The sequence below is a fragment of the Oncorhynchus gorbuscha genome, unplaced genomic scaffold (genome assembly GCF_021184085.1).
Source record: "Oncorhynchus gorbuscha isolate QuinsamMale2020 ecotype Even-year unplaced genomic scaffold, OgorEven_v1.0 Un_scaffold_1726, whole genome shotgun sequence".
Lineage (NCBI taxonomy): Eukaryota > Metazoa > Chordata > Actinopteri > Salmoniformes > Salmonidae > Oncorhynchus > Oncorhynchus gorbuscha.
The window spans coordinates 82752-106594 of NW_025746420.1; the positions used below are offsets into that span (position 1 = coordinate 82752).

Consider the following 23843-nt stretch of genomic DNA (forward strand, 5'->3'; position numbering starts at 1 on the left):
TTTCACCAAGATTTACAATCCAGTTGAAAGCCCAGAGACGTGGCAGGAAGAACCATTAACAGGAAGTTAAGTTGCCCTACTTTTATAAGACAACGCTTGGACAACGTGCAGAATGTACTGAACAATGTACAGATCTATTTTTATTACGCAGTAGAATTGTGTCCTGACAATTTTACCCTTAAATGTGTCATCACATGTAGACTGACTGAGTGTGTTTGGGACAACAGACTTCATGTTCACAGAGACACGTTGGTTCCAGAGGTATACCATTTTTTATTCAGTGTGTTCCAGAAAGGCACTAAAATAAATTGAGGAAAGCTTGGAGATGGAATGTTAACAGAGGACTTGGAGGGATGGAAGGATGGAAAACCAGGAGAAGGTATATAGATTGGAACGTTCACAGACCACACACACACGCACACACACACCACACGTACACACACCACAACGACACACACACACCACACGTACACACACCACAACGACACACACACACACACACACACACCACACGTACACACACCACAACGACACACACACACACACACACACACACCACACGTACACACACACATGACGACACAGCTACATACTTCTAACTAAAGGGTTGGTAAAGAACTAAAAAGCCAGAGAGAATGTTCTTCATCATCATCATCATCGATGTGTTTTCTAAACCCTTCAAAACATTTGTCCAGATTCTTCTAAAGTCCTTGTATTGGACAGAACCCAACAGAATCCTCCTCCTCATGTTCTGCTCCCAAATGGCACCTAATTCTCTACATCACGGGTCCCAAACATACGGGGCGGGGCGTCTGAGTATCACGGGACCTTCCGATCTAAAACGAAGCGTCACTCCGCAATGCATTAGGCTAGAAACAAGTAGTAAAATGACAAAGAGGAAGACGCGACTCGGATGCACATGGGGAATGTATTTGCTTTGTCTCTATGACATCGAGAAGCTGAGCTTACGACCTTCTAAAGTCGAGGAGTCAAAAGAAATTGGACTTCGCTTGCGGAGTAATCTTATACAATGTGTGACTCTGTCGCTATCAATTGATCGAATCACTTCCTGTAAAATAGAATTTGCATAATTAAATTGAATCACTTCCTGTAAAATAGAATTTGCATAATTAAATTGAAGGTTCATATAAATTATCGTAATAAAACATTTGGTAGCGGAAAACATTTGGGGAAATCAGGTCTGGACTATTTATTTCTATTATTATTGTTGATATCATCATCATCATCATCATCATCATCATCATCATCATCATCATGGGGGCTCCTGAGTGGCGCAGCTGTTTAAGGTACTGCATCTCAGTGCTACAGGAATCACTACAGACCCTGGTTCGATTCCAGGCTGTATCACAACCAGGCGTGATTGGGAGTCCCATTGGGTGGAGCACAATTGGCCCCGCGTCGTCAGGCATCGTCAGGGTTAGGGGGGTTTGGCCTTGGTAGGCCGTCATTGTAAATAAGAATTTGTTCTTAACTGACTTGCCAAGTTAAATAAAAGGTTAAATAAATTGCCTCCCTAAAACAAGTCATGAGACATTTTCCTAGGTCCCTCAAATGAAACAAAATGAAGCTGGTGTTGTATTTAACAAAGGCAATCTCAATAAAAAAATAATGAAGCACGTTTGGGAACCCCTGCTGTGCATACTGCACCACTACAGTAGTTAACTATATAGGGAATAGGGTGCCATTTGTGACTCAGCCTTGTAGTGTGGACAGAAGAGCTCATTCAGCGTTTCTTACATGTAATAACGGAGTCAAGTTACATACAGCAGCGTGGTCGTCACCATAGTTACGGTCCTCTGGTTTTAAATACGGACTGGAGATAGATGGATAGAATAACCACAGATGGCTGGATGGACGGAGCGCCTCGATTTACACTTGTCTTGTGTCCCAAATGGCACCCTAATTCCATATTTAGTGCACTACTTTTGACCAGGGCTCATAGGGGCCACAAGTCGTGCACTACAGTGAACAGGGTGCCATTTTGGAAGCAACCGTTGGGTTTAGAGCACTTCCTCTCTGTTCCAATATGCATTCTAGCAGACCAATCAGAATGACAAGCAAAGGTCATGTTCCAGACAGACTGACTGAACTACCAATCCCCTTACATCCTGAATAACTACTCACTGTTATTGGTAGATCAGTCAGTCTGAACTACCAATCCCCTTCCTGATTAACTACTCACTTACCAATCCCCTTACATCCTAAATAACTACTCACTGTTATTGGTAGACCAGTCAGTCTGAACTACCAATCCCCTTCCTGATTAACTACTCACTTACCAATCCCCTTACATCCTAAATAACTACTCACTGTTATTGGTAGACCAGTCAGTCTGAACTACCAATCCCCTTCCTGATTAACTACTCACTTACCAATCCCCTTACATCCTAAATAACTACTCACTGTTATTGGTAGATCAGTCAGTCTGAACTACCAATCCCCTTCCTAAATAACTACTCAGTGTTATTGGTAGATCAGTCAGTCTGAACTACCAATCCCCTTCCTGATTAACTACTCACTTACCAATCCCCTTACATCCTGAATAACTACTCAGTGTTATTGGTAGACCAGTCAGGATGTAAGGGGCATGCATTTTAAGTCATATACTTGTTGGTATTGAAGACAGAGGATGGGACGACTCTCCTGAAATGACATGTGATTGGATGAGATATTGGAAGGGGGTGGCGATGAGGAGCGTTGGGGGCGGTCCTTCTTCCTTCTGAGAGCCAGGAGGGTAGGATGATTGGAGAGCTATCCTGTCCGTCACGGGAGTGCATCTGATGATAGGTTGAGATTCAGACACGCATCCCTCTGTTCTGTATCGTGATTGGTTGGTCACAGTTCCTCCTTGTAGTAGCCCAGCTTAGCAAAACTCATCTCTTTCCTCAACTGCATCACTTCCCAGAACATCTGTTCTGCTAGAGTACAGGAAAGGAGATAGAGGGAGCAAAGGAGATAGAGGGAGCAAAGGAGATAGAGGGAGCAAAGGAGATAGAGGGAGCAAAGGAGATAGAGGGAGCAAAGGAGATAGAGGGAGCAAAGGAGATAGAGGGAGCAAAGGAGATAGAGGGAGCAAAGGAGATAGAGGGAGCAAAGGAGATAGAGGGAGCAAAGGAGATGGAGGGAGCAAAGGAGATAGAGGGAGCAAAGGAGATAGAGGGAGCAAAGGAGATAGAGGGAGCAAAGGAGATAGAGGGAGCAAAGGAGATAGAGGGAGCAAAGGAGATAGAGGGAGCAAAGGAGATAGAGGGAGCAAAGGAGATAGAGGGAGCAAAGGAGATAGAGGGAGCAAAGGAGATAGAGGGAGCAAAGGAGATAGAGGGAGCAAAGGAGATAGAGGGAGCAAAGGAGATAGAGGGAGCAAAGGAGATAGAGGGAGCAAAGGAGATAGAGGGAGCAAAGGAGATAGAGGGAGCAAAGGAGATAGAGGGAGCAAAGGAGATAGAGGGAGCAAAGGAGATAGAGGGAGCAAAGGAAGATCGGACAGAAGAGGGCATAAACATTATAACACATTATGACTATACTGTAGAGACATTATAACACATTATAACTATACTGTAGGGACATTATAACACATTCTGACTATACTGTAGAGACATTATAACACATTATAACACATTCTGACTATACTGTAGAGACATTATAACACATTATAACACATTATAACACATTCTGACTATACTGTAGAGACATTATAACACATTATAACACATTCTGACTATACTGTAGAGACATTATAACACATTCTGACTATACTGTAGAGACATTATAACACATTATAACACATTATGACTATACTGTAGAGACATTATAACACATTCTGACTATACTGTAGAGACATTATAACACATTATAACACATAACACATTCTGACTATACTGTAGGGACATTATAACACATTATAACACATTATGACTATACTGTAGGGACATTATAACACATTCTGACTATACTGTAGGGACATTATAACACATTCTGACTATACTGTAGGGACATTATAACACATTATAACACATTATGACTATACTGTAGAGACATTACAACACATTATAACACATTATGACTATACTGTAGAGACATTATAACACATTATGACTATACTGTAGAGACATTATAACACATTATAACACATTCTGACTATACTGTAGGGACATTATAACACATTATAACACATTCTGACTATACTGTAGAGACATTATAACACATTATGACTATACTGTAGGGACATTATAACACATTCTGACTATACTGTAGAGACATTATAACACATTATAACACATTATGACTATACTGTAGAGACATTATAACACATTATAACACATTCTGACTATACTGTAGAGACATTATAACACATTCTGACTATACTGTAGAGACATTATAACACATTCTGACTATACTGTAGAGACATTATAACACATTATAACACATTATGACTATACTGTAGAGACATTATAACACATTATAACACATTCTGACTATACTGTAGAGACATTATAACACATTCTGACTATACTGTAGAGACATTATAACACATAACACATTCTGACTATACTGTAGGGACATTATAACACATTATAACACATTATGACTATACTGTAGGGACATTATAACACATTCTGACTATACTGTAGGGACATTATAACACATTCTGACTATACTGTAGGGACATTATAACACATTCTGACTATACTGTAGGGACATTATAACACATTCTGACTATACTGTAGGGACATTATAACACATTATAACACATTATGACTATACTGTAGAGACATTACAACACATTATAACACATTATGACTATACTGTAGGGACATTATAACACATTATAACACATTCTGACTATACTGTAGGGACATTATAACACATTATAACACATTATGACTATACTGTAGAGACATTACAACACATTATAACACATTATGACTATACTGTAGAGACATTATAACACATTATGACTATACTGTAGGGACATTATAACACATTATAACACATTATGACTATACTGTAGGGACATTATAACACATTATAACACATTATGACTATACTGTAGGGACATTATAACACATTATAACACATTATGACTATACTGTAGAGACATTATAACACATTATGACTATACTGTAGGGACATTATAACACATTATAACACATTATGACTATACTGTAGAGACATTATAACACATTATAACACATTCTGACTATACTGTAGAGACATTATAACACATTCTGACTATACTGTAGAGACATTATAACACATTATGACTATACTGTAGGGACATTATAACACATTATAACACATAACACATTATGACTATACTGTAGAGACATAACACATTCTGACTATACTTTCGGGACATAGTCAGCATGACAACTGGAGACTAAAGACTGCCAGTACGGCTACTGTTGTAGATTGTGAGAATCCTATAAACGACAAAATGCTAGAACAGCCATTCCATGGCTACGTTAAAAACATCATCGCTTGGCTCCGAACTCGTCTCCTCTATTGAAAAACAATGGCGTTCTTGTGCTAGTCGGTAACCTTGAGGAGACTTCTCTAAATGAGCTGTGTGACTGATGAGCCTCCACCCTCTACGGTAATGGACATAGAAATAGAATCAGAATGTTGAGGTGAATGGGGAATTCCCCATTCTAGGTATTCCATTTCTATGCTGATAGGATTCCACCATGTCAGATAGCTGCTGAGTTAGCAGGATCTACAGCCCCACTGGGTCCATAAGAAACACTACTCAACATGACTTATTCATATGTACTGTGGTTTCCTGATAGCACGTCCATCCATGGGATCCATCCAAAGCTTCACATTAGCTGAAACCACTAAAGACAAAGTGTATTCACATGTGACTGTAGGCAAAACAACATGGCTGCAGCGTCACAGGAAATGCACTGCTAGCCGATCTCACCGTCCTGCAGCTTGACCAGCCCTTGGTGGATGTAGCGGATGTAGGTAAAGAAGTTACAAACTGACGTGATCTGGAGAGAGAGGGGAGAGATCAAGGTTAAATGTCTAGACTGGTGAACATGAATCCTTTTCTTATGCAGGGAATTAGACGTTGATAAAACAGAGTGCTGTGGACGTCGTAGGGGATTACAGGTTGATAAATGAGAGTGCTGTAGACGTCGTAGGGGATTACAGGTTGATAAATGAGAGTGCTGTAGACGTCGTAGGGGATTACAGGTTGATAAATGAGAGTGCTGTAGACGTCGTAGGGGATTACAGGTTGATAAATGAGAGTGCTGTAGACGTCGTAGGGGATTACAGGTTGATAAATGAGAGTGCTGTAGACATCGTAGGGGATTACAGGTTGATAAATGAGAGTGCTGTAGACGTCGTAGGGGATTACAGGTTGATAAATGAGAGTGCTGTAGACGTCGTAGGGGATTACAGGTTGATAAATGAGAGTGCTGTAGACGTCGTAGGGGATTACAGGTTGATAAATGAGAGTGCTGTAGACGTCGTAGGGGATTACAGGTTGATAAATGACAGTGCTGTAGACGTCGTAGGGGATTACAGGTTGATAAATGACAGTGCTGTAGACGTCGTAGGGGATTACAGGTTGATAAATGAGAGTGCTGTAGACGTCGTAGGGGATTACAGGTTGATAAATGACAGTGCTGTAGACGTCGTAGGGGATTACAGGTTGATAAATGAGAGTGCTGTAGACGTCGTAGGGGATTACAGGTTGATAAATGAGAGTGCTGTAGACGTCGTAGGGGATTACAGGTTGATAAATGAGAGGGCTGTAGACGTCGTAGGGGATTACAGGTTGATAAATGAGAGGGCTGTAGACGTCGTAGGGGATTACAGGTTGATAAATGAGAGGGCTGTAGACGTGGTAAAACTCACCCGATAACGACAGAAAGGAGACACGTAGTAATAGTTGCTGGAATCACCAAACTTGATTCTGTGCTTGCAGGTTTTGGTCTGGCCACTAAGGGCACACTTTCTGTGAGGAGAGACAAGAAACAGAGAGACAGTGGTAAGAAAGACCATTCTGAAACCAAGTGGTATGAAAGACCATTCTGAAACCAAGTGGTAAGAATGAGGCCCAGTATTGCCCTGAAAACAGCTGAATTTCACCTAATCACCTAATTCACCTAATCACCTAAAGCTCAACATCACAGCACATTGAGAGACCAGGCCTGGTCAGCCTAACTGGACTGATCATGTTTAAGGAATAGAAAGAGAGGGATGGAGGAGACACACACAGAGCGAGGGGGAGAGAGGCACACACAGAGCGAGGGGGAGAGAGGCACACACAGAGCGAGGGGGAGAGAGGCACACACAGAGCGAGGGGGAGAGAGGCACACACAGAGCGAGGGGGGGAGAGAGGCACACACAGAGCGAGGGGAGAGAGGCACACACAGAGCGAGGGGGAGAGAGGCACACACAGAGCGAGGGGGAGAGAGGCACACACAGAGCGAGGGGGAGAGAGGCACACACAGAGCGAGAGAGAGACACACAGAGCGAGAGAGAGACACACAGAGCGAGGGGAGAGACACACAGAGCGAGGGGGAGAGACACACAGAGCGAGGGGGAGAGACACAGAGCGAGGGGGAGAGACACAGAGCGAGGGGGAGAGACACACAGAGCGAGAGAGAGACACATCGAGGAAGAATGAAAGAAATGGTGAGAGAGCAGGGTGGAACCAGAATGAATGAGGTCTTTGGGTAAACACATTGTATTCCCTTCACACAGACAGGGAACCACTGAGAACAAAAACATCATTCCCCCAATTCTCTCTTCTTCCTCCCAACTTGAACAAATAATCTCCTTTAACATTTACATTTAAGTCATTTAGCAGACGCTCTTATCCAGAGCGACTTTAATCCACCCAATATTCTAACCAAGGTCAGAGACATTATCAGGAAGTCAATTGTCAGCGGGGATTCTGATTGGTCACGGTTGGGTGAGGAAGGAGGATAGCAGTTTCAGTACATTGTAATCTCCCCCTAGGATTCTAGAGAGATGATTACTGATTCATATTGTAGACAGAGCAGAAGGAGAGCATATTAAACACAGACATGGAGATACACTATTATTCAAAAGTATGTGGACAGCCCTTCAAAATCAGTGGATTCGGCTATTTCTACCTCACCCGTTGCTGACAGGTGTAGAAAACTGAGCACACCGCCATGCGATCTCCATAGACAAACATTAGCAGTAGAATGGCCTCACTGAAGAGCTCAGTGACTTTCAAAGTGGCACAGTCACAGGATGCCACCTTTTCAACAAGTCAAGCTAGTCAAAATGCTGTCCTGTTAGAGCTGCCCTGGTCAACTGTAAGTGCTGTTATTGTGAAGTGGAAACATCTAGGAGAAAAACAGTGGTAGGACACACAAGCTCACAGAAAGGGACCATCGAGAGCTGAAGTGGGTAGAGTGTATAAAGAATAAATTAGAGTCTGTCCTCGGTTGCATCACTCTCTACAGAGTTCCAAACTGTCGCTGTAAACAATGAGCAGTGGTAGTCAGCGTGTTAGCTGGGGTAGTTGTTAGCTGGGGTAGTTGTTAGCTGGGGTAGTTGTTAGCTGGGGTAGTTGTTAGCTGGGGTAGTTGTTAGCTGGGGTAGTTGTTAGCTGGGTTAGCTGGGGTAGTCGTTAGCCGGGTTAGCTGGGGTAGTCAGTGTGTTAGCTGGGGTAGTTAGCTGGGCTAGTCAGTGTGTTAACTGGGGTAGTTGTTAGCTGGGGTAGTTGTTAGCTGGGCTAGTCAGTGTGTTAGCTGGGGTAGTTGTTAGCTGGGCTAGTCGTTAGCTGGGTTAGCTGGGGTAGTTGTTAGCTGGGGTAGTTGTTAGCTGGGGTAGTCAGTGTGTTAGCTGGGGTAGTTGTTAGCTGGGGTAGTTGTTAGCTGGGGTAGTCGTTAGCCGGGTTAGCTGGGGTAGTCAGTGTGTTAGCTGGGGTAGTCAGTGTGTTAGCTGGGGTAGTCAGTGTGTTAGCTGGGGTAGTTGTTAGCTGGGCTAGTCAGTGTGTTAGCTGGGGTAGTTGTTAGCTGGGCTAGTCGTTAGCCGGGTTAGCTGGGGTAGTTGTTAGCTGGGGTAGTTGTTAGCTGGGGTAGTTGTTAGCTGGGGTAGTTGTTAGCTGGGGTAGTCAGTGTGTTAGCTGGGGTAGTTGTTAGCTGGGGTAGTCAGTGTGTTAGCTGGGGTAGTTGTTAGCTGGGGTAGTCAGTGTGTTAGCTGGGGTAGTTGTTAGCTGGGGTAGTCAGTGTGTTAGCTGGGGTAGTTGTTAGCTGGGGTAGTCAGTGTGTTAGCTGGGGTAGTTGTTAGCTGGGGTAGTCAGTGTGTTAGCTGGGATAGTTAGCTGGGCTAGTCGTTAGCTGGGTTAGCTGGGGTAGTCAGTGTGTTAGCTGGGGTAGTCGTTAGCTGGGCTAGTCGTTAGCTGGGTTAGCTGGGGTAGTCAGTGTGTTAGCTGGGGTAGTCGTTAGCTGGGCTAGTCGTTAGCTGGGTTAGCTGGGGTAGTCAGTGTGTTATCTGGGGTAGTTGTTAGCTGGGCTAGTCGTTAGCTGGGTTAGCTGGGGTAGTCAGTGTGTTAGCTGGGCTAGTCGTTAGCTGGGGTAGTCGTCAGTTGGGTTAGCTGGGGTGGTCGTGGTCAGCGTGTTAGCTGGGGTCGTGGTCAGCGTGTTAGCGGGGGTCGTGGTCAGCGTGTTAGCGGGGGTCGTGGTCAGCGTGTTAGCGGGGGTCGTGGTCAGCGTGTTAGCGGGGGTCGTGGTCAGCGTGTTAGCGGGGTCGTGGTCAGCGTGTTAGCGGGGGTCGTGGTCAGCGTGTTAGCTGGGGTCGTGGTCAGCGTGTTAGCTGGGGTCGTGGTCAGCGTGTTAGCTGGGGTCGTGGTCAGCGTGTTAGCTGGGGTCGTGGTCAGCGTGTTAGCTGGGGTCGTGGTCAGCGTGTTAGCTGGGGTAGTTGTCAGCTGGGGTAGTTGTTAGCTGGGGTAGTTGTCAGCTGGGGTAGTTGTCAGCTGGGGTAGTTGTCAGCTGGGGTAGTTGTCAGCTGGGGTAGTTGTCAGCTGGGGTAGTTGTCAGCTGGGGTAGTTGTCAGCTGGGGTAGTTGTCAGCTGGGGTAGTTGTCAGCTGGGGTAGTTGTCAGCTGAGGTAGTTGTCAGCTGAGGTAGTTGTTAGCGTACTCACTTTGGTCCTCCACACTCCACAGCAGAGGCCTTGACGACAGGCAGCGTCTGGAAGCCCACCGGCTCCACACTGAGCGTGTTCCTCTCCACTGCCTCCAAGATGGCCGACCCCAGCTACAGGAGAGGTTAGAGTTAAGGGTGAAAGTGCTCTGAAGCCCACCTTAAGTCCACAGCCTCCAAGATGAGGTCAGATGTTAGGGGTCAGGGTGAAAGTACATTATATTTATAGACAGTACTGCTTCAGTTACTTCTAGTTTTAGTCAACATTTCTAAATACTTCTTTCAGTAAGTGTCAGTTTTTCTTATCTGTCAGTACCTCTATTCTGCCACAAGAGGGCAGTGTAACAGATCAGTCTATTCAGAGTACAGAATAGTGTTGCAGGATACAGTGAAACTTCTGTATATTTTAGACTGTTCTGGGCTGCATTAGCTCCACAGTCCCCACTCATGCTGCACAGACACTGACACGCTTGAATAATGCCACTCGGACCGAAATGAAATTGTTCATTACGGTTCGCAAAACAATGTCCATACAGGCCAGAAATGTTTAACAATGCAGGAGGATACCGGTAGCTTCCAGGTTTAAAATGTAGGCTAACTTTCCTAACTCGACTACAGCTGAATTCACTACCCTCGTACTTTGTTTGTGATAATATCCAAACCATAATTCAAAACACGCTGATTTTAAAGCTGATTGTCACCACTAACTTTATTAATTGACTTAGTCTACCTTGCAGCACCAAAAACTAAATTCTCTCCTTTGCCTCCTCCTGGTTTCCAGTAGATTCCATACCCACAATCAGCCTAAGAAATGGCACTCATTTAAAGAGACAGCGCACACTTTTATAAAGAAGAGATTGCTTTTTTTCCCTACGCAAATGTTGTTAATCAGTACAATATGTTCTCTTAGCCATAATCAATAAGTCGTAAATGAAAAGGGATTGTTTGTCGTCTGTAGCCTCATGAAATCAGCCAAAACAACTCCTATACACTCCTATTGAATAATATACATTCACCTGTATTATGAATAGACCTAGTCGACATCCTGATTTACCCAGTTAACCAATAGAGATGGACCATTCCAATAACTGATTACCATTATGGAGTTGTGTAGTCAGATTGGTAAAAGCCTAATTGATTGTATATGATTGTATAATTTATTCTATATATACGGTTGTCTCCATGAACAATGTTGCAAGTAAAGCATTTAAAATGTTATGATATTGAACTCAAAAGCTGAGTTTATCTGTCTGGATCAAGTGCCATTCTGTAACTTTGGCTAATATGCCTTTAATATGTGTGATATAGTTTTTGTATCAAGTGATGTGATGCTATAGAGTATTGTGATAGTAAAGCTGGTATTGGGTTGGAAGTTAAAATGGTGGTATGGTGACAACACTAGTAGAGAACACTAATGACAACACTAGTACAGAACACTAATGACAACACTAGTAGAGAACACTAATGACAACACTAGTAGAGAACACTAATGACAACACTAGTACAGAACACTAATGACAACACTAGTAGAGAACACTAATGACAACACTAGTAGAGAACACTAATGACAACACTAGTACAGAACACTAATGACAACACTAGTAGAGAACACTAATGACAACACTAGTAGAGAACACTAATGACAACACTAGTACAGAACACTAATGACAACACTAGTACAGAACACTAATGACAACACTAGTAGAGAACACTAATGACAACACTAGTAGAGAACACTAATGACAACACTAGTACAGAACACTAATGACAACACTAGTACAGAACACTAATGACAACACTAGTAGAGAACACTAATGACAACACTAGTAGAGAACACTAATGACAACACTAGTACAGAACACTAATGACAACACTAGTACAGAACACTAATGACAACACTAGTAGAGAACACTAATGACAACACTAGTAGAGAACACTAATGACAACACTAGTAGAGAACACTAATGACAACACTAGTAGAGAACACTAATGACAACACTAGTAGAGAACACTAATGACAACACTAGTAGAGAACACTAATGACAACACTAGTAGAGAACACTAATGACAACACTAGTACAGAACACTAATGACAACACTAGTAGAGAACACTAATGACAACACTAGCACAGAACACTAATGACAACACTAGCACAGAACACTAATGACAACACTAGGACAGAACACTAATGACAACACTAGTACAGAACACTAATGACAACACGAGTGGGTTATAACAGCTCCAGACATTATACTGCTCCCTGATGGAATACACAGGTTATAACAGCTCCAGACATTATACTGCTCCCTGATGGAATACACAGGTTATAACAGCTCCAGACATTATACTGCTCCCTGATGGAATACACAGGTTATAACAGACATTATACTGCTCCCTGATGGAATACACAGGTTATAACAGACATTATACTGCTCCCTGATGGAATACACAGGTTATAACAGCTCCAGACATTATACTGCTCCCTGATGGAATACACAGGTTATAACAGCTCCAGACATTATACTGCTCCCTGGTGGAATACACAGACTGGGTTATAACAGCTCCAGACATTATACTGCTCCCTGATGGAATACACAGGTTATAACAGCTCCAGACATTATACTGCTCCCTGGTGGAATACACAGACTGGGTTATAACAGCTCCAGACATTATACTGCTCCCTGATGGAATACACAGGTTATAACAGCTCCAGACATTATACTGCTCCCTGATGGAATACACAGGTTATAACAGCTCCAGACATTATACTGCTCCCTGATGGAATATGGATACGACCACAGGTACTAAGGAGTGAAAGAAGTTTAGACTGGTGAGTCCATCTGTGGTCACTACGGAAGCCCAGAGGGTACTTGATGAAACCAGACAAAACAGAGAGCACTTGGTAAAACAATGTTAACAGCTAGAGTTTTAAAATCATAGCGCTGACAACATGCAGGACACAGAATAGGTCTTTATGAACTATCATACATCCTGCACTGGGCCTTAGTGTACCTGGAGGAGGTGAGGGGTGTGTGTGTGTGTGTGTGTGTGTGTGTGTGTGTGTGTGTGTGTGTGTGTGTGTGTGTGTGTGTGTGTGTGTGTGTGTGTGTGTGTGTGTGTGTGTGTGTGTGTGTGTGTGTGTGTGTGTGTGTGTACCTCACTCTTGGAAATGGTGAGGTGTGTGTGTGGTGTGTACCTCACTCTTGGAGGTGGTGAGGTGTGTGTGTGGTGTGTACCTCACTCTTGGAGGTGGTGAGGTGTGTGTGTGGTGTGTACCTCACTCTTGGAGGTGGTGAGGTGTGTGTGTGGTGTGTACCTCACTCTTGGAGGTGGTGAGGTGTGTGTGTGGTGTGTACCTCACTCTTGGAGGTGGTGAGGTGTGTGTGTGGTGTGTACCTCACTCTTGGAGGTGGTGAGGTGTGTGTGTGGTGTGTACCTCACTCTTGGAGGTGGTGAGGTGTGTGTGTGTGTGTGTGTGTGTGTGTGTGTGTGTGTGTGTGTGTGTGTGTGTGTGTGTGTGTGTGTGTGTGTGTGTGTGTGTGTGTGGTGTGTGTGTGTGTGTGGTGTGTGTGGTGTGTGTGGTGTGTGTGTGTGTGTGTGTGTGTGTGTGTGTGTGTGTGTGTGTGTACCTCACTCTTGTAGAAGGTGAGACAGGGGTAGATGTCCTCTCTGTAGACTCTCTCCAGGAAAGAGCTGTTCCTCTCCAGACTGGGCTCCTCCTTCCACAACTTAAACTCACTAAACAGGAGACTGTCCAGCTGAAGAGGAGGAGTAGGAAGAGGAGTAGGGGGTGGAAGAAGAGGAGTAGGGGGTGGAGGAAGAGGAGTAGGGGGTGGAGGAAGAGGAGTAGAGGGGTGGAGGAAGAGGAGTAGGAGCAGGAAGAGTAGGGGTGGAGGAAGAAGAGTAGGAGCAGGAAGAGTAGGGGTGGAGGAAGGAGGAGGAGCAGAAGAGGGAGTAGGGGTGGAGGAAGGAGGAGGAGCAGAAGGGGGAGTAGGCCGTGGAGGAAGACGAGGAGCAGAAGGGGGAGTAGGGCGTGGAGGAAGAGGAGGAGCAGAAGGGGGAGTAGGGGGTGGAGGAAGAGGAGTCGGAGCAGGGGGAGGAGTAGGGGGTGGAGGAAGAGGAGGAGCAGAAGGGGGAGTAGGGGGTGGAGGAAGAGGAGTCGGAGCAGGGGGAGGAGAAGGGGGTGGAGGAAGGAGGTATAGGAGCAGAAAGAGTAGGGGTGGAGGAAGGAGGAGGAGGAGTAGGGGGTGGAGGAAGAGGAGTGGGAGCAGGAAGAGTAGGGGTGGAGGAAGGAGGAGGAGGAGCAGGCAGAGTAGGGGTGGAGGAAGGAGGAGTAGGAAGAGTAGGGGTGGAGGAAGGAGGAGTAGGAGCAGGAAGAGTAGGGGTGGAGGAAGAGGAGGAGGAGTAGGGGGTGGAGGAAGGAGGAGTAGGAGCAGGAAGAGTAGGGGTGGAGGAAGAGGAGGAGCAGAAGGGGGAGTAGGGGGTGGAGGAAGGATGTATAGGAGCAGGAAGAGTAGGGGTGGAGGAAGGAGGAGGAGGAGTAGGGGGTGGAGGAAGAGGAGTGGGAGCAGGAAGAGTAGGGGTGGAGGAAGGAGGAGGAGGAGCAGGCAGAGTAGGGGTGGAGGAAGGAGGAGGAGGAGCAGGAAGAGTAGGGTTGGAGGAAGGAGGAGGAGGAGCAGGAAGAGTAGGGGTGGAGGAAGGAGGAGGAGGAGGAGGGGCAGGAAGAGTAGGGGTGGAGGAAGGAGGAGGAGGAGCAGGAAGAGTAGGGGTGGAGGAAGGAGGAGGAGGAGGAGGAGCAGGAAGAGTAGGGGTGGAGGAAGGAGGAGGAGGAGCAGGAAGAGTAGGGGTGGAGGAAGGAGGAGGAGGAGCAGGAAGAGTAGGGGTGGAGGAAGGAGGAGTAGGAGCAGGAGGAGGAGTAGGGGGTGGAGGAAGAGGAGTGGGAGCAGGAAGAGTAGGGGTGGAGGAGGAGCAGGAAGAGGAGGAGTGGAGGAAGGAGGAGTCAGGGGTGGAGGAAGAGGAGGAGGAGCAGGAGCAGGAAGAGTAGGGGTGGAGGGAGAGGAGGAGGAGTGGAGGAAGGAGGAGTCAGGGGTGGAGGAAGGAGGTGTCGGGGGTGGAAGAAGAGGAGGAGGAGCAAAGTAGACACTTTAATATCACACACATACCTGGACAACATAACTTCCACACACCAACAGACCACACATCCAGATCCCCTCTTCAGCCTCCTCCAGGAAGATAGTTATGGACGATTCATTCTGCTGTATTACAGTGCTCACAGATCTCAGTTTCACTCCTATTCATACCTACTGATAGTCCAGCTTCATGAGGGTCACTGGAGGGAGGGAGGGAGGGAGTAGGAGGGAGGGAGTAGGAGGGAGGGAGTAGGAGGGAGGGAGTAGGAGGGAGGGAGTAGGAGGGAGGGAGGGAGTGAGGGAGGGAGTGGGAGGGAGGGAGGGAGTGGGAGGGAGTGGGAGGAGGGAGGGAGGGAGGAAGAGGAGGGAGGGGGAGGGAGGAAGAGGGGGGAGGAGGAGGGAGGGGGAGGGAGGAGGAGGAGGGAGGGAGGGAGTAGGAGGGAGGGAGGGAGGGAGGGAGTAGGAGGGAGGGAGGGAGGGAGGGAGGGAGGGAGGGAGGGAGGGGAGGAGGGAGGGAGGGAGGGAGGGAGGGAGGGAGGGAGGGAGGGAGGGGGGAGGGAGGAGGAGGGAGGGAGGGAGGGAGGGAGGGAGGGGGAGGGAGGAGGAGGGAGGGGGGGGGGAGGAGGAGGGAGGGGGAGGGAGGAGGAGGGAGGGGGAGGGAGGGGGAGGGAGGAGGAGGAGGGAGGGGGAGGGAGGGGGAGGGAGGAGGGAGGGGGAGGGAGTAGGAGGGAGGGGGAGGGAGGGAGTAGGAGGGAGGGGGAGGGAGGGAGGAGGAGGAGGGAGGGAGTGGGAGGAGGAGGAGGGAGGGGGAGGGAGGGAGTAGGAGAACTGCATAAATGACTCACTGCTCAGGCAACATGAATCAATAAGGAGTTGATGATAAACCAGGTCTCAACAGAACCCACAGCACGTATAAAACATGAGCAGAGCAGAAGCCCTGGCTGACATGTGGAGAGGAGAGCAGAAGCCCTGGCTGACATGTGGAGAGGAGAGCAGAAGCCCTGGCTGACATGTGGAGAGCAGAGCAGAGCAGAAGCCCTGGCTGACATGTGGAGAGCAGAGCAGAGCAGAAGCCCTGGCTGACATGTGGAGAGGAGAGCAGAATCCCTGGCTGACATGTAGAGAGGAGAGCAGAGCAGAAGCCCTGGCTGACATGTGGAGAGGAGAGCAGAAGCCCTGGCTGACATGTGGAGAGGAGAGCAGAAGCCCTGGCTGACATGTGGAGAGCAGAGCAGAGCAGAAGCCCTGGCTGACATGTGGAGAGCAGAGCAGAGCAGAAGCCCTGGCTGACATGTGGAGAGGAGAGCAGAAGCCCTGGCTGACATGTAGAGAGGAGAGCAGAGCAGAAGCCCTGGCTGACATGTGGAGAGGAGAGCAGAAGCCCTGGCTGACATGTGGAGAGGAGAGCAGAGCAGAAGCCCTGGCTGACATGTGGAGAGCAGAGCAGAAGCCCTGGCTGACATGTGGAGAGGAGAGCAGAAGCCCTGGCTGACATGTGCAGAGGAGAGCAGAAGCCCTGGCTGACATGTGGAGAGGAGAGCAGAAGCCCTGGCTGACATGTGGAGAGGAGAGCAGAAGCCCTGGCTGACATGTGCAGAGCAGAGCAGAAGCCCTGGCTGACATGTGGAGAGCAGAGCAGAAGCCCTGGCTGACATGTGGAGAGGAGAGCAGAAGCCCTGGCTGACATGTGGAGAGCAGAGCAGAAGCCCTGGCTGACATGTGGAGAGGAGAGCAGAAGCCCTGGCTGACATGTGGAGAGGAGAGCAGAAGCCCTGGCTGACATGTGCAGAGCAGAGCAGAGCAGAAGCCCTGGCTGACATGTGGAGAGCAGAGCAGAGCAGAAGCCCTGGCTGACATGTGCAGAGCAGAGCAGAGCAGAAGCCCTGGCTGACATGTGGAGAGGAGAGCAGAAGCCCTGGCTGACATGTGCAGAGCAGAGCAGAGCAGAAGCCCTGGCTGACATGTGCAGAGCAGAGCAGAGCAGAAGCCCTGGCTGACATGTGGAGAGCAGAGCAGAGCAGAAGCCCTGGCAGACATGTGGAGAGCAGAGCAGAGCAGAAGCCCTGGCTGACATGTGGAGAGGAGAGCAGAGCAGAAGCCCTGGCTGACATGTGGAGAGGAGAGCAGAGCAGAAGCCCTGGCTGACATGTGGAGAGCAGAGCAGAAGCCCTGGCTGACATGTGGAGAACAGAGCAGAAGCCCTGGCTGACATGTGGAGAGGAGAGCAGAGCAGAAGCCCTGGCTGACATGTGGAGAACAGAGCAGAAGCCCTGGCTGACATGTGGAGAACAGAGCAGAAGCCCTGGCTGACATGTGGAGAGGAGAGCAGAAGCCCTGGCTGACATGTGGAGAGGAGAGCAGAAGCCCTGGCTGACATGTGGAGAGGAGAGCAGAAGCCCTGGCTGACATGTGGAGAGGAGAGCAGAAGCCCTGGCTGACATGTGGAGAGGAGAGCAGAAGCCCTGGCTGACATGTGGAGAGCAGAGCAGAGCAGAAGCCCTGGCTGACATGTGGAGAGGAAAGCAGAAGCCCTGGCTGACATGTAGAGAGCAGAGCAGAAGCCCTGGCTGACATGTGGAGAGCAGAGCAGAGCAGAAGCCCTGGCTGACATGTGGAGAGCAGAGCAGAGCAGAAGCCCTGGCTGACATGTAGAGAGGAGAGCAGAAGCCCTGGCTGACATGTGGAGAGCAGAGCAGAAGCCCTGGCTGACATGTGGAGAGGAGAGCAGAAGCCCTGGCTGACGTGTGGAGAGCAGAAGCCCTGGCTGACATGTGGAGAGCAGAAGCCCTGGCTGACATGTGGAGAGCAGAAGCCCTGGCTGACATGTGGAGAGGAGAGCAGAAGCCCTGGCTGACATGTGGAGAGCAGAGCAGAAGCCCTGGCTGACATGTGGAGAGCAGAGCAGAAGCCCTGGCTGACATGTGGAGAGCAGAGCAGAAGCCCTGGCTGACATGTGGAGAGCAGAAGCCCTGGCTGACATGTGGAGAGCAGAGCAGAAGCCCTGGCTGACATGTGGAGAACAGAGCAGAAGCCCTGGCTGACATGTGGAGCCATCTGCCATTTAAATGAAGCAGGGAAACTGAAACAGCCAGCAGTGAAATAGTTCAGGAAGACAAGAGCAGGAGGGTGATTACATCTGACTGCATGTCTGTGTGTGTTACGTCCATGTGTGTGTGTGTGTGTGTGTGTGTGTGTGTGTGTGTGTGTGTGTGTGTGTGTGTGTGTGTGTGTGTGTGTGTGTGTGTGTGTGTGTGTGTGTGTGTGTGTGTGTGTGTGTGTGTGTGTGTGTGTGTGTGTGTGTGTGTGTGTTACCTCTCTACAGTCTCGTATGATGGGCTGTGTGCCGCTCACTTCCTGCCCGCTGCCCAGCATGGCGCTGCTCGTACTCTTGTTGCGGCCGTGACCCTTCTTGAAGGGAGCCTTGGAGCCCCCAGGAAGGTCGTGACAGGGGGAGGTGGGGGACGTGGACAGGACCAAGGTCTTCAGGGCCGACACCTCCGCCTGGAGCACATCAATCTGGGGGGAGGAACATCACACATATAGAACTATATAGATACAGGTCTATCTGTCTCGTCTCACACCGTTCTGACAGGGAGAGGTGAGGAACAGGTCTAACTTCTATTACTGTCAGACTGATGTATGATCTACAGGACTGTTACTGTCAGACTGATATATGATCTACAGGACTGTTACCGTCAGACTGATATATGATCTACAGGACTGTTACTGTCAGACTGATATATGATCTACAGGACTGTTACTGTCAGACTGATATATGATCTACAGGACTGTTACTGTCAGACTGATATATCATCTACAGGACTGTTACTGTCAGACTGATAGGATATATGATCTACAGGACTGTTATTAAAGCAGCCAGACATGGAGCACTACAGTCAGTCAAGTCCCTGTGGTTCCCATTACCAGCCAGTCGGGAGGCTGTAGTGGTGTGACTGATACAACCTGCTATTAAAGCAGCCAGACATGGTGCACTACAGTCAGTCCCTGTGGTTCCCATTACCAGCCAGCCGGGAGGCTGTAGTGGTGTGACTGACACCTTTAGTGAAGAGGCAGCACATAAATCAGCCAGCACTCCATCCCAGACACACACACCTGCAGAATTGTCATTAGAAGACTATCAGACTGGGTCAGCCACTCCATTTCCATGAGGGTAACAGTCATGTAGACACAGTAGTATTGAAAATGGTTGTGAATGGGTCAGTCCTCACCTTGTTCAGAGCTTCCTTCAGCTGCTTCTCAGCAGTCGACTGTTTGATGTTGGCCTCACGCACCATCTTGTGAGCTTCCTGTAAGAAGGCACGAGACGTTAGACCCACAATGCATCACTCATCGCCCTGACCTCTAACCCCTACCGACTCCTGACACAAAACAGAGAACCCAGCAACCAAACACAAGTCAAGACAACCCGAGTCAGAGTCACAGCTGGAACCAAACACCCAGAGAAAAGCAGGTTAGTGTCTTTACAAACTAACAAGAGCTTTGAAAACAGGAAAGGAGAGACAAAGGAGACCGAGAGAGAGAGAGAGGATGGAAACTGTTAATCTAGCTACGTAAGAGAAGGGAGGAGAGAAAGGAAACTGTTAATCTAGCTCCGTAAGAGAAGGGAGGAGAGACAAAGGAGACTGAGAGAGAGGATGGAAACTGTTCATCTAGCTCCGTAAGAGAAGGGAGGAGAGACAAAGGAGACCGAGAGAGGATGGAAACTGTTAATCTAGCTCCGTAAGAGAAGGGAGGAGAGACAAAGGAGACCGAGAGAGGATGGAAACTGTTAATCTAGCTCCGTAAGAGAAGGGAGGAGAGACAAAGGAGACCGAGAGAGATGATGGAAACTGTTAATCTAGCTCCGTAAGAGAAGGGAGGAGAGACAAAGGAGACCGAGAGAGAGGATGGAAACTGTTAATCTAGCTACCTAAGAGAAGGGAGGAGAGACAAAGGAGACCGAGAGAGAGGATGGAAACTGTTAATCTAGCTCCGTAAGAGAAGGGAGGAGAGACAAAGGAGACCGAGAGAGAGAGAGAGAATGGAAACTGTTAATCTAGCTACGTAAGAAAAGAAAGGAGAGACAAAGGAGACCGAGAGAGAGGATGGAAACTGTTAATCTAGCTACGTAAGAGAAGGGAGGAGAGACAAAGGAGACCGAGAGAGGATGGAAACTGTTCATCTAGCTCCGTAAGAGAAGGGAGGAGAGACAAAGGAGACCGAGAGAGGATGGAAACTGTTAATCTATCTCCGTAAGAGAAGGGAGGAGAGACAAAGGAGACCGAGAGAGAGGATGGAAACTGTTAATCTAGCTACCTAAGAGAAGGGAGGAGAGACAAAGGAGACCGAGAGAGGATGGAAACTGTTAATCTAGCTCCGTAAGAGAAGGGAGGAGAGACAAAGGAGACCGAGAGAGAGGATGGAAACTGTTAATCTAGCTACCTAAGAGAAGGGAGGAGAGACAAAGGAGACCGAGAGAGGATGGAAACTGTTAATCTAGCTCCGTAAGAGAAGGGAGGAGAGACAAAGGAGACCGAGAGAGAGGATGGAAACTGTTAATCTAGCTCCGTAAGAGAAGGGAGGAGAGGATGGAAACTGTTAATCTAGCTCCGTAAGAGAAGGGAGGAGAGACAAAGGAGACCGAGAGAGAGGATGGAAACTGTTAATCTAGCTCCGTAAGAGAAGGGAGGAGAGACAAAGGAGACCGAGAGAGAGGATGGAAACTGTTAATCTAGCTCCGTAAGAGAAGGGAGGAGAGGATGGAAACTGTTAATCTAGCTCCGTAAGAGAAGGGAGGAGAGGATGGAAACGGTTAATCTAGCTCCGTAAGAGAAGGGAGGAGAGACAAAGGAGACCGAGAGAGAGGATGGAAACTGTTAATCTAGCTCCGTAAGAGAAGGGAGGAGAGACAAAGGAGACCGAGAGAGAGGATGGAAACTGTTAATCTAGCTCCGTAAGAGAAGGGAGGAGAGACAAAGGAGACCGAGAGAGAGGATGGAAACTGTTAATCTAGCTCCGTAAGAGAAGGGAGGAGAGGATGGAAACTGTTAATCTAGCTCCGTAAGAGAAGGGAGGAGAGACAAAGGAGACCGAGAGAGAGGATGGAAACTGTTAATCTAGCTCCGTAAGAGAAGGGAGGAGCGAAGCCAAAACACTGATCACAAGGAGGGCCGTCTCAGTGTTTCTGGGGGGGATAAATTAGCCGGTCGGACCAACCTCAAACAGGCTAGCAGTGAGCTCCTCCAGTTCCTGGCCCAGTTGGTCCCTGACTTTAGAAAGCCTTTCACACTCCTCGTCTTTCAACTTAACATCCTTAAGAAATTAAGAAAAAAAAACACAAAAAATGGACAAACACAAACGTGATGAACGTAAATATAAATGACCAGGTAATAATAATGACAAAGGAAAATCAAATGTGGTTTATTTTAGCAGCCGAAATAACATGAAACAAATCAAAAATGTGAAATGGAACCGTGACTTGGTGTGTGTGAATGTTGTGTGTGTACACTTCTTAAGACAGGCATGTACTGGAAATGGAACCGTGACTTGGTGTGTGTGTACACTTCTTAAGACAGGCATGTACTGGAAATGGAACCGTGACTTGGTGTGTGTGTACACTTCTTAAGACAGGCATGTACTGGAAATGGAACCGTGACTTGGTGTATGTGAATGTTGTGTGTGTACACTTCTTAAGACAGGCATGTACTGGAAATGGAACCGTGACTTGGTGTATGTGAATGTTGTGTGTGTACACTTCTTAAGACAGGCATGTACTGGAAACACACACAGTTCAGTTGACAGCAGGCCAAGTTTCGATAGCTGAAATCAAAACGTTTATATTACCCTAATAATATATTACCCTGTACAGTAAATGTATTTCAGAGCACTAAAATACTTAGTTCCTGGAAGAGATATTTAACAGTGTGTGGCCCTTATTGTTCTATACTAGTTCCTGGAAGAGATATCTAACAGTGTGTGGCCCTTATTGTTCTATACTAGTTCCTGGAAGAGATATTTAACAGTGTGTGGCCTTTATTGTTCTATACTAGTTCCTGGAAGGGATCTTTAACAGTGTGTGGCCCTTATTGTTCTATACTAGTTCCTGGAAGAGATATTTAACAGTGTGTGGCCCTTATTGTTCTATACTAGTTCCTGGAAGAGATATTTAACAGTGTGTGGCCCTTATTGTCCTATACTAGTTCCTGGAAGGGATCTTTAACAGTGTGTGGCCCTTATTGTTCTATACTAGTTCCTGGAAGGGATCTTTAACAGTGTGTGGCCCTTATTGTCCTATACTAGTTCCTGGAAGAGATCTTTAACAGTGTGTGGCCCTTATTGTCCTATACTGGTTCCTGGAAGGGATCTTTAACCTCTCTAGGGTACGTGGGACGGTAGCATCCCACCTCGTCAACAGACAGTGAAACTGCAGGGCGCCAAATTCAAAACAACAGAAATCTCATAATTAAAATTCCTCAAACATACTTGTATTTCACACCATTTTAAAGATACACTTGTTGTAAATCCAGCCACAGTGTCCGATTTCAAAACGGCTATACGGCGAAAACACACCAAACGATTATGTTAGGTCAGAGCCAAGTCACAGAAAAACACAGCCATTTTTCCAGCCAAAGAGAGGAATCACAAAAAGCAGAAACAGATTAAATTGATCACTAACCTTTGATGATCTTCATCAGATGACACTCATAGGACTTCATGTTACACAATACATTAATGTTTTGTTCGGTCGGTAAAGTTCATATTTATATCCAAAAATAGGAGTTTACATTGGCGCGTTATGTTCAGTAGTTCCAAAACATCCGGTGATTTTGCAGAGAGCCACATCAATTTACAGAAATACTCATAATAAACATTGCTAAAAGATACAAGTGTTATGCATGGAACTTTAGATCCACTTCTCCTTAATGCAACCGCTGTCAGATTTCAAAGAAACTTTACGGAAAAAGCACACCATGCAATAATCTGAGTACAGCGCTCAGAGACCAAAACAACCCAAACAGATATCCGCCATGTTGTGTCATCAACAGAAGTCAGAAATAGTATTATAAATATTCACTTACCTTTGATGATCTTCATCAGAATGCACTCCCAGGAATCCCAGTTCCACAAGAAATATGTTTGTTTTGTTCGATAATGTCCATCATTTATGTCCAAATACCTCCTTTTTGTTAGCGCGTTCAGTACACAATCCAAACTCACGACGCGCGATCACTAGGAGCAGACGAAAAGTCAAAAAGTTCCGTTACAGTCCATAGAAACATGTCAAACGATGTATAGAATTAATCTTTAGGATGTTTTTAACAAAAATCTTCAATAATGTTCCAACCAGAGAATTCCTTTGTCTGTGGAAATGGAATGGAACTGAGCTAACTATCACGTGAACGTGCGAGACTGAGATTGTGGCTCTCTGGCAGACCTGACTCAATTCCCTCTCATTCTCCCCCACTTCACAGTAGAAGCATCAAACAAGGTTCTAAAGACTGTTGACATCTAGTGGAAGCCTTGGGAAGTGTAATATGACCCCATAGACACTGTGTAT

At 47.0% G+C, this 23843-nt stretch overlaps 1 protein-coding gene across 5 annotated transcripts; it reads right to left on the minus strand.

The window, feature by feature from the left end:
* Positions 1-253: 253 nt before the first annotated feature.
* LOC124023931 (rab-3A-interacting protein-like) lies at positions 254-21657 on the minus strand. Of its 5 annotated transcripts, none has more exons than XR_006836805.1 (9): positions 21503-21657; positions 19516-19593; positions 18599-18802; positions 13787-13915; positions 10158-10270; positions 6889-6988; positions 5945-6014; positions 2541-2939; positions 254-2172 (listed from the first exon to the last, which is right to left on the minus strand). XR_006836805.1 is itself a non-coding variant. In XM_046338097.1 (9 exons), exons 2-8 carry the CDS (start codon positions 19579-19581, stop codon positions 2857-2859), a joined length of 762 nt encoding a protein of 253 aa, XP_046194053.1. In that variant the 5' UTR covers positions 19582-19593; positions 21503-21657; the 3' UTR covers positions 254-2801; positions 2841-2856. The 5 variants fall into 5 exon arrangements, 4 of the variants coding, with proteins under 4 accessions (XP_046194053.1, XP_046194051.1, XP_046194052.1 ...); XM_046338097.1 differs by having other exon boundaries at positions 254-2801; positions 2841-2936; XM_046338095.1 differs by having other exon boundaries at positions 254-2801; positions 2841-2939.
* Between the last annotated feature and the right edge of the window lie 2186 nt (positions 21658-23843).

Bases quoted from the DNA above. Each gene is read 5' to 3' on its own strand.
- LOC124023931 (XM_046338095.1), bottom strand. From the start codon at position 19,581: ATGGTGCGTGAGGCCAACATCAAACAGTCGACTGCTGAGAAGCAGCTG. The intron at 6,989-10,157 runs GTGAGTACGCTA...CTCTCCTCACAG, and splicing joins GTGGAGTGTGGAGGACCAAA to AAAGTGTGCCCTTAGTGGCC. The intron at 6,015-6,888 runs GTGAGTTTTACC...CTCTCTCTCCAG, and splicing joins CTCCTTTCTGTCGTTATCGG to ATCACGTCAGTTTGTAACTT.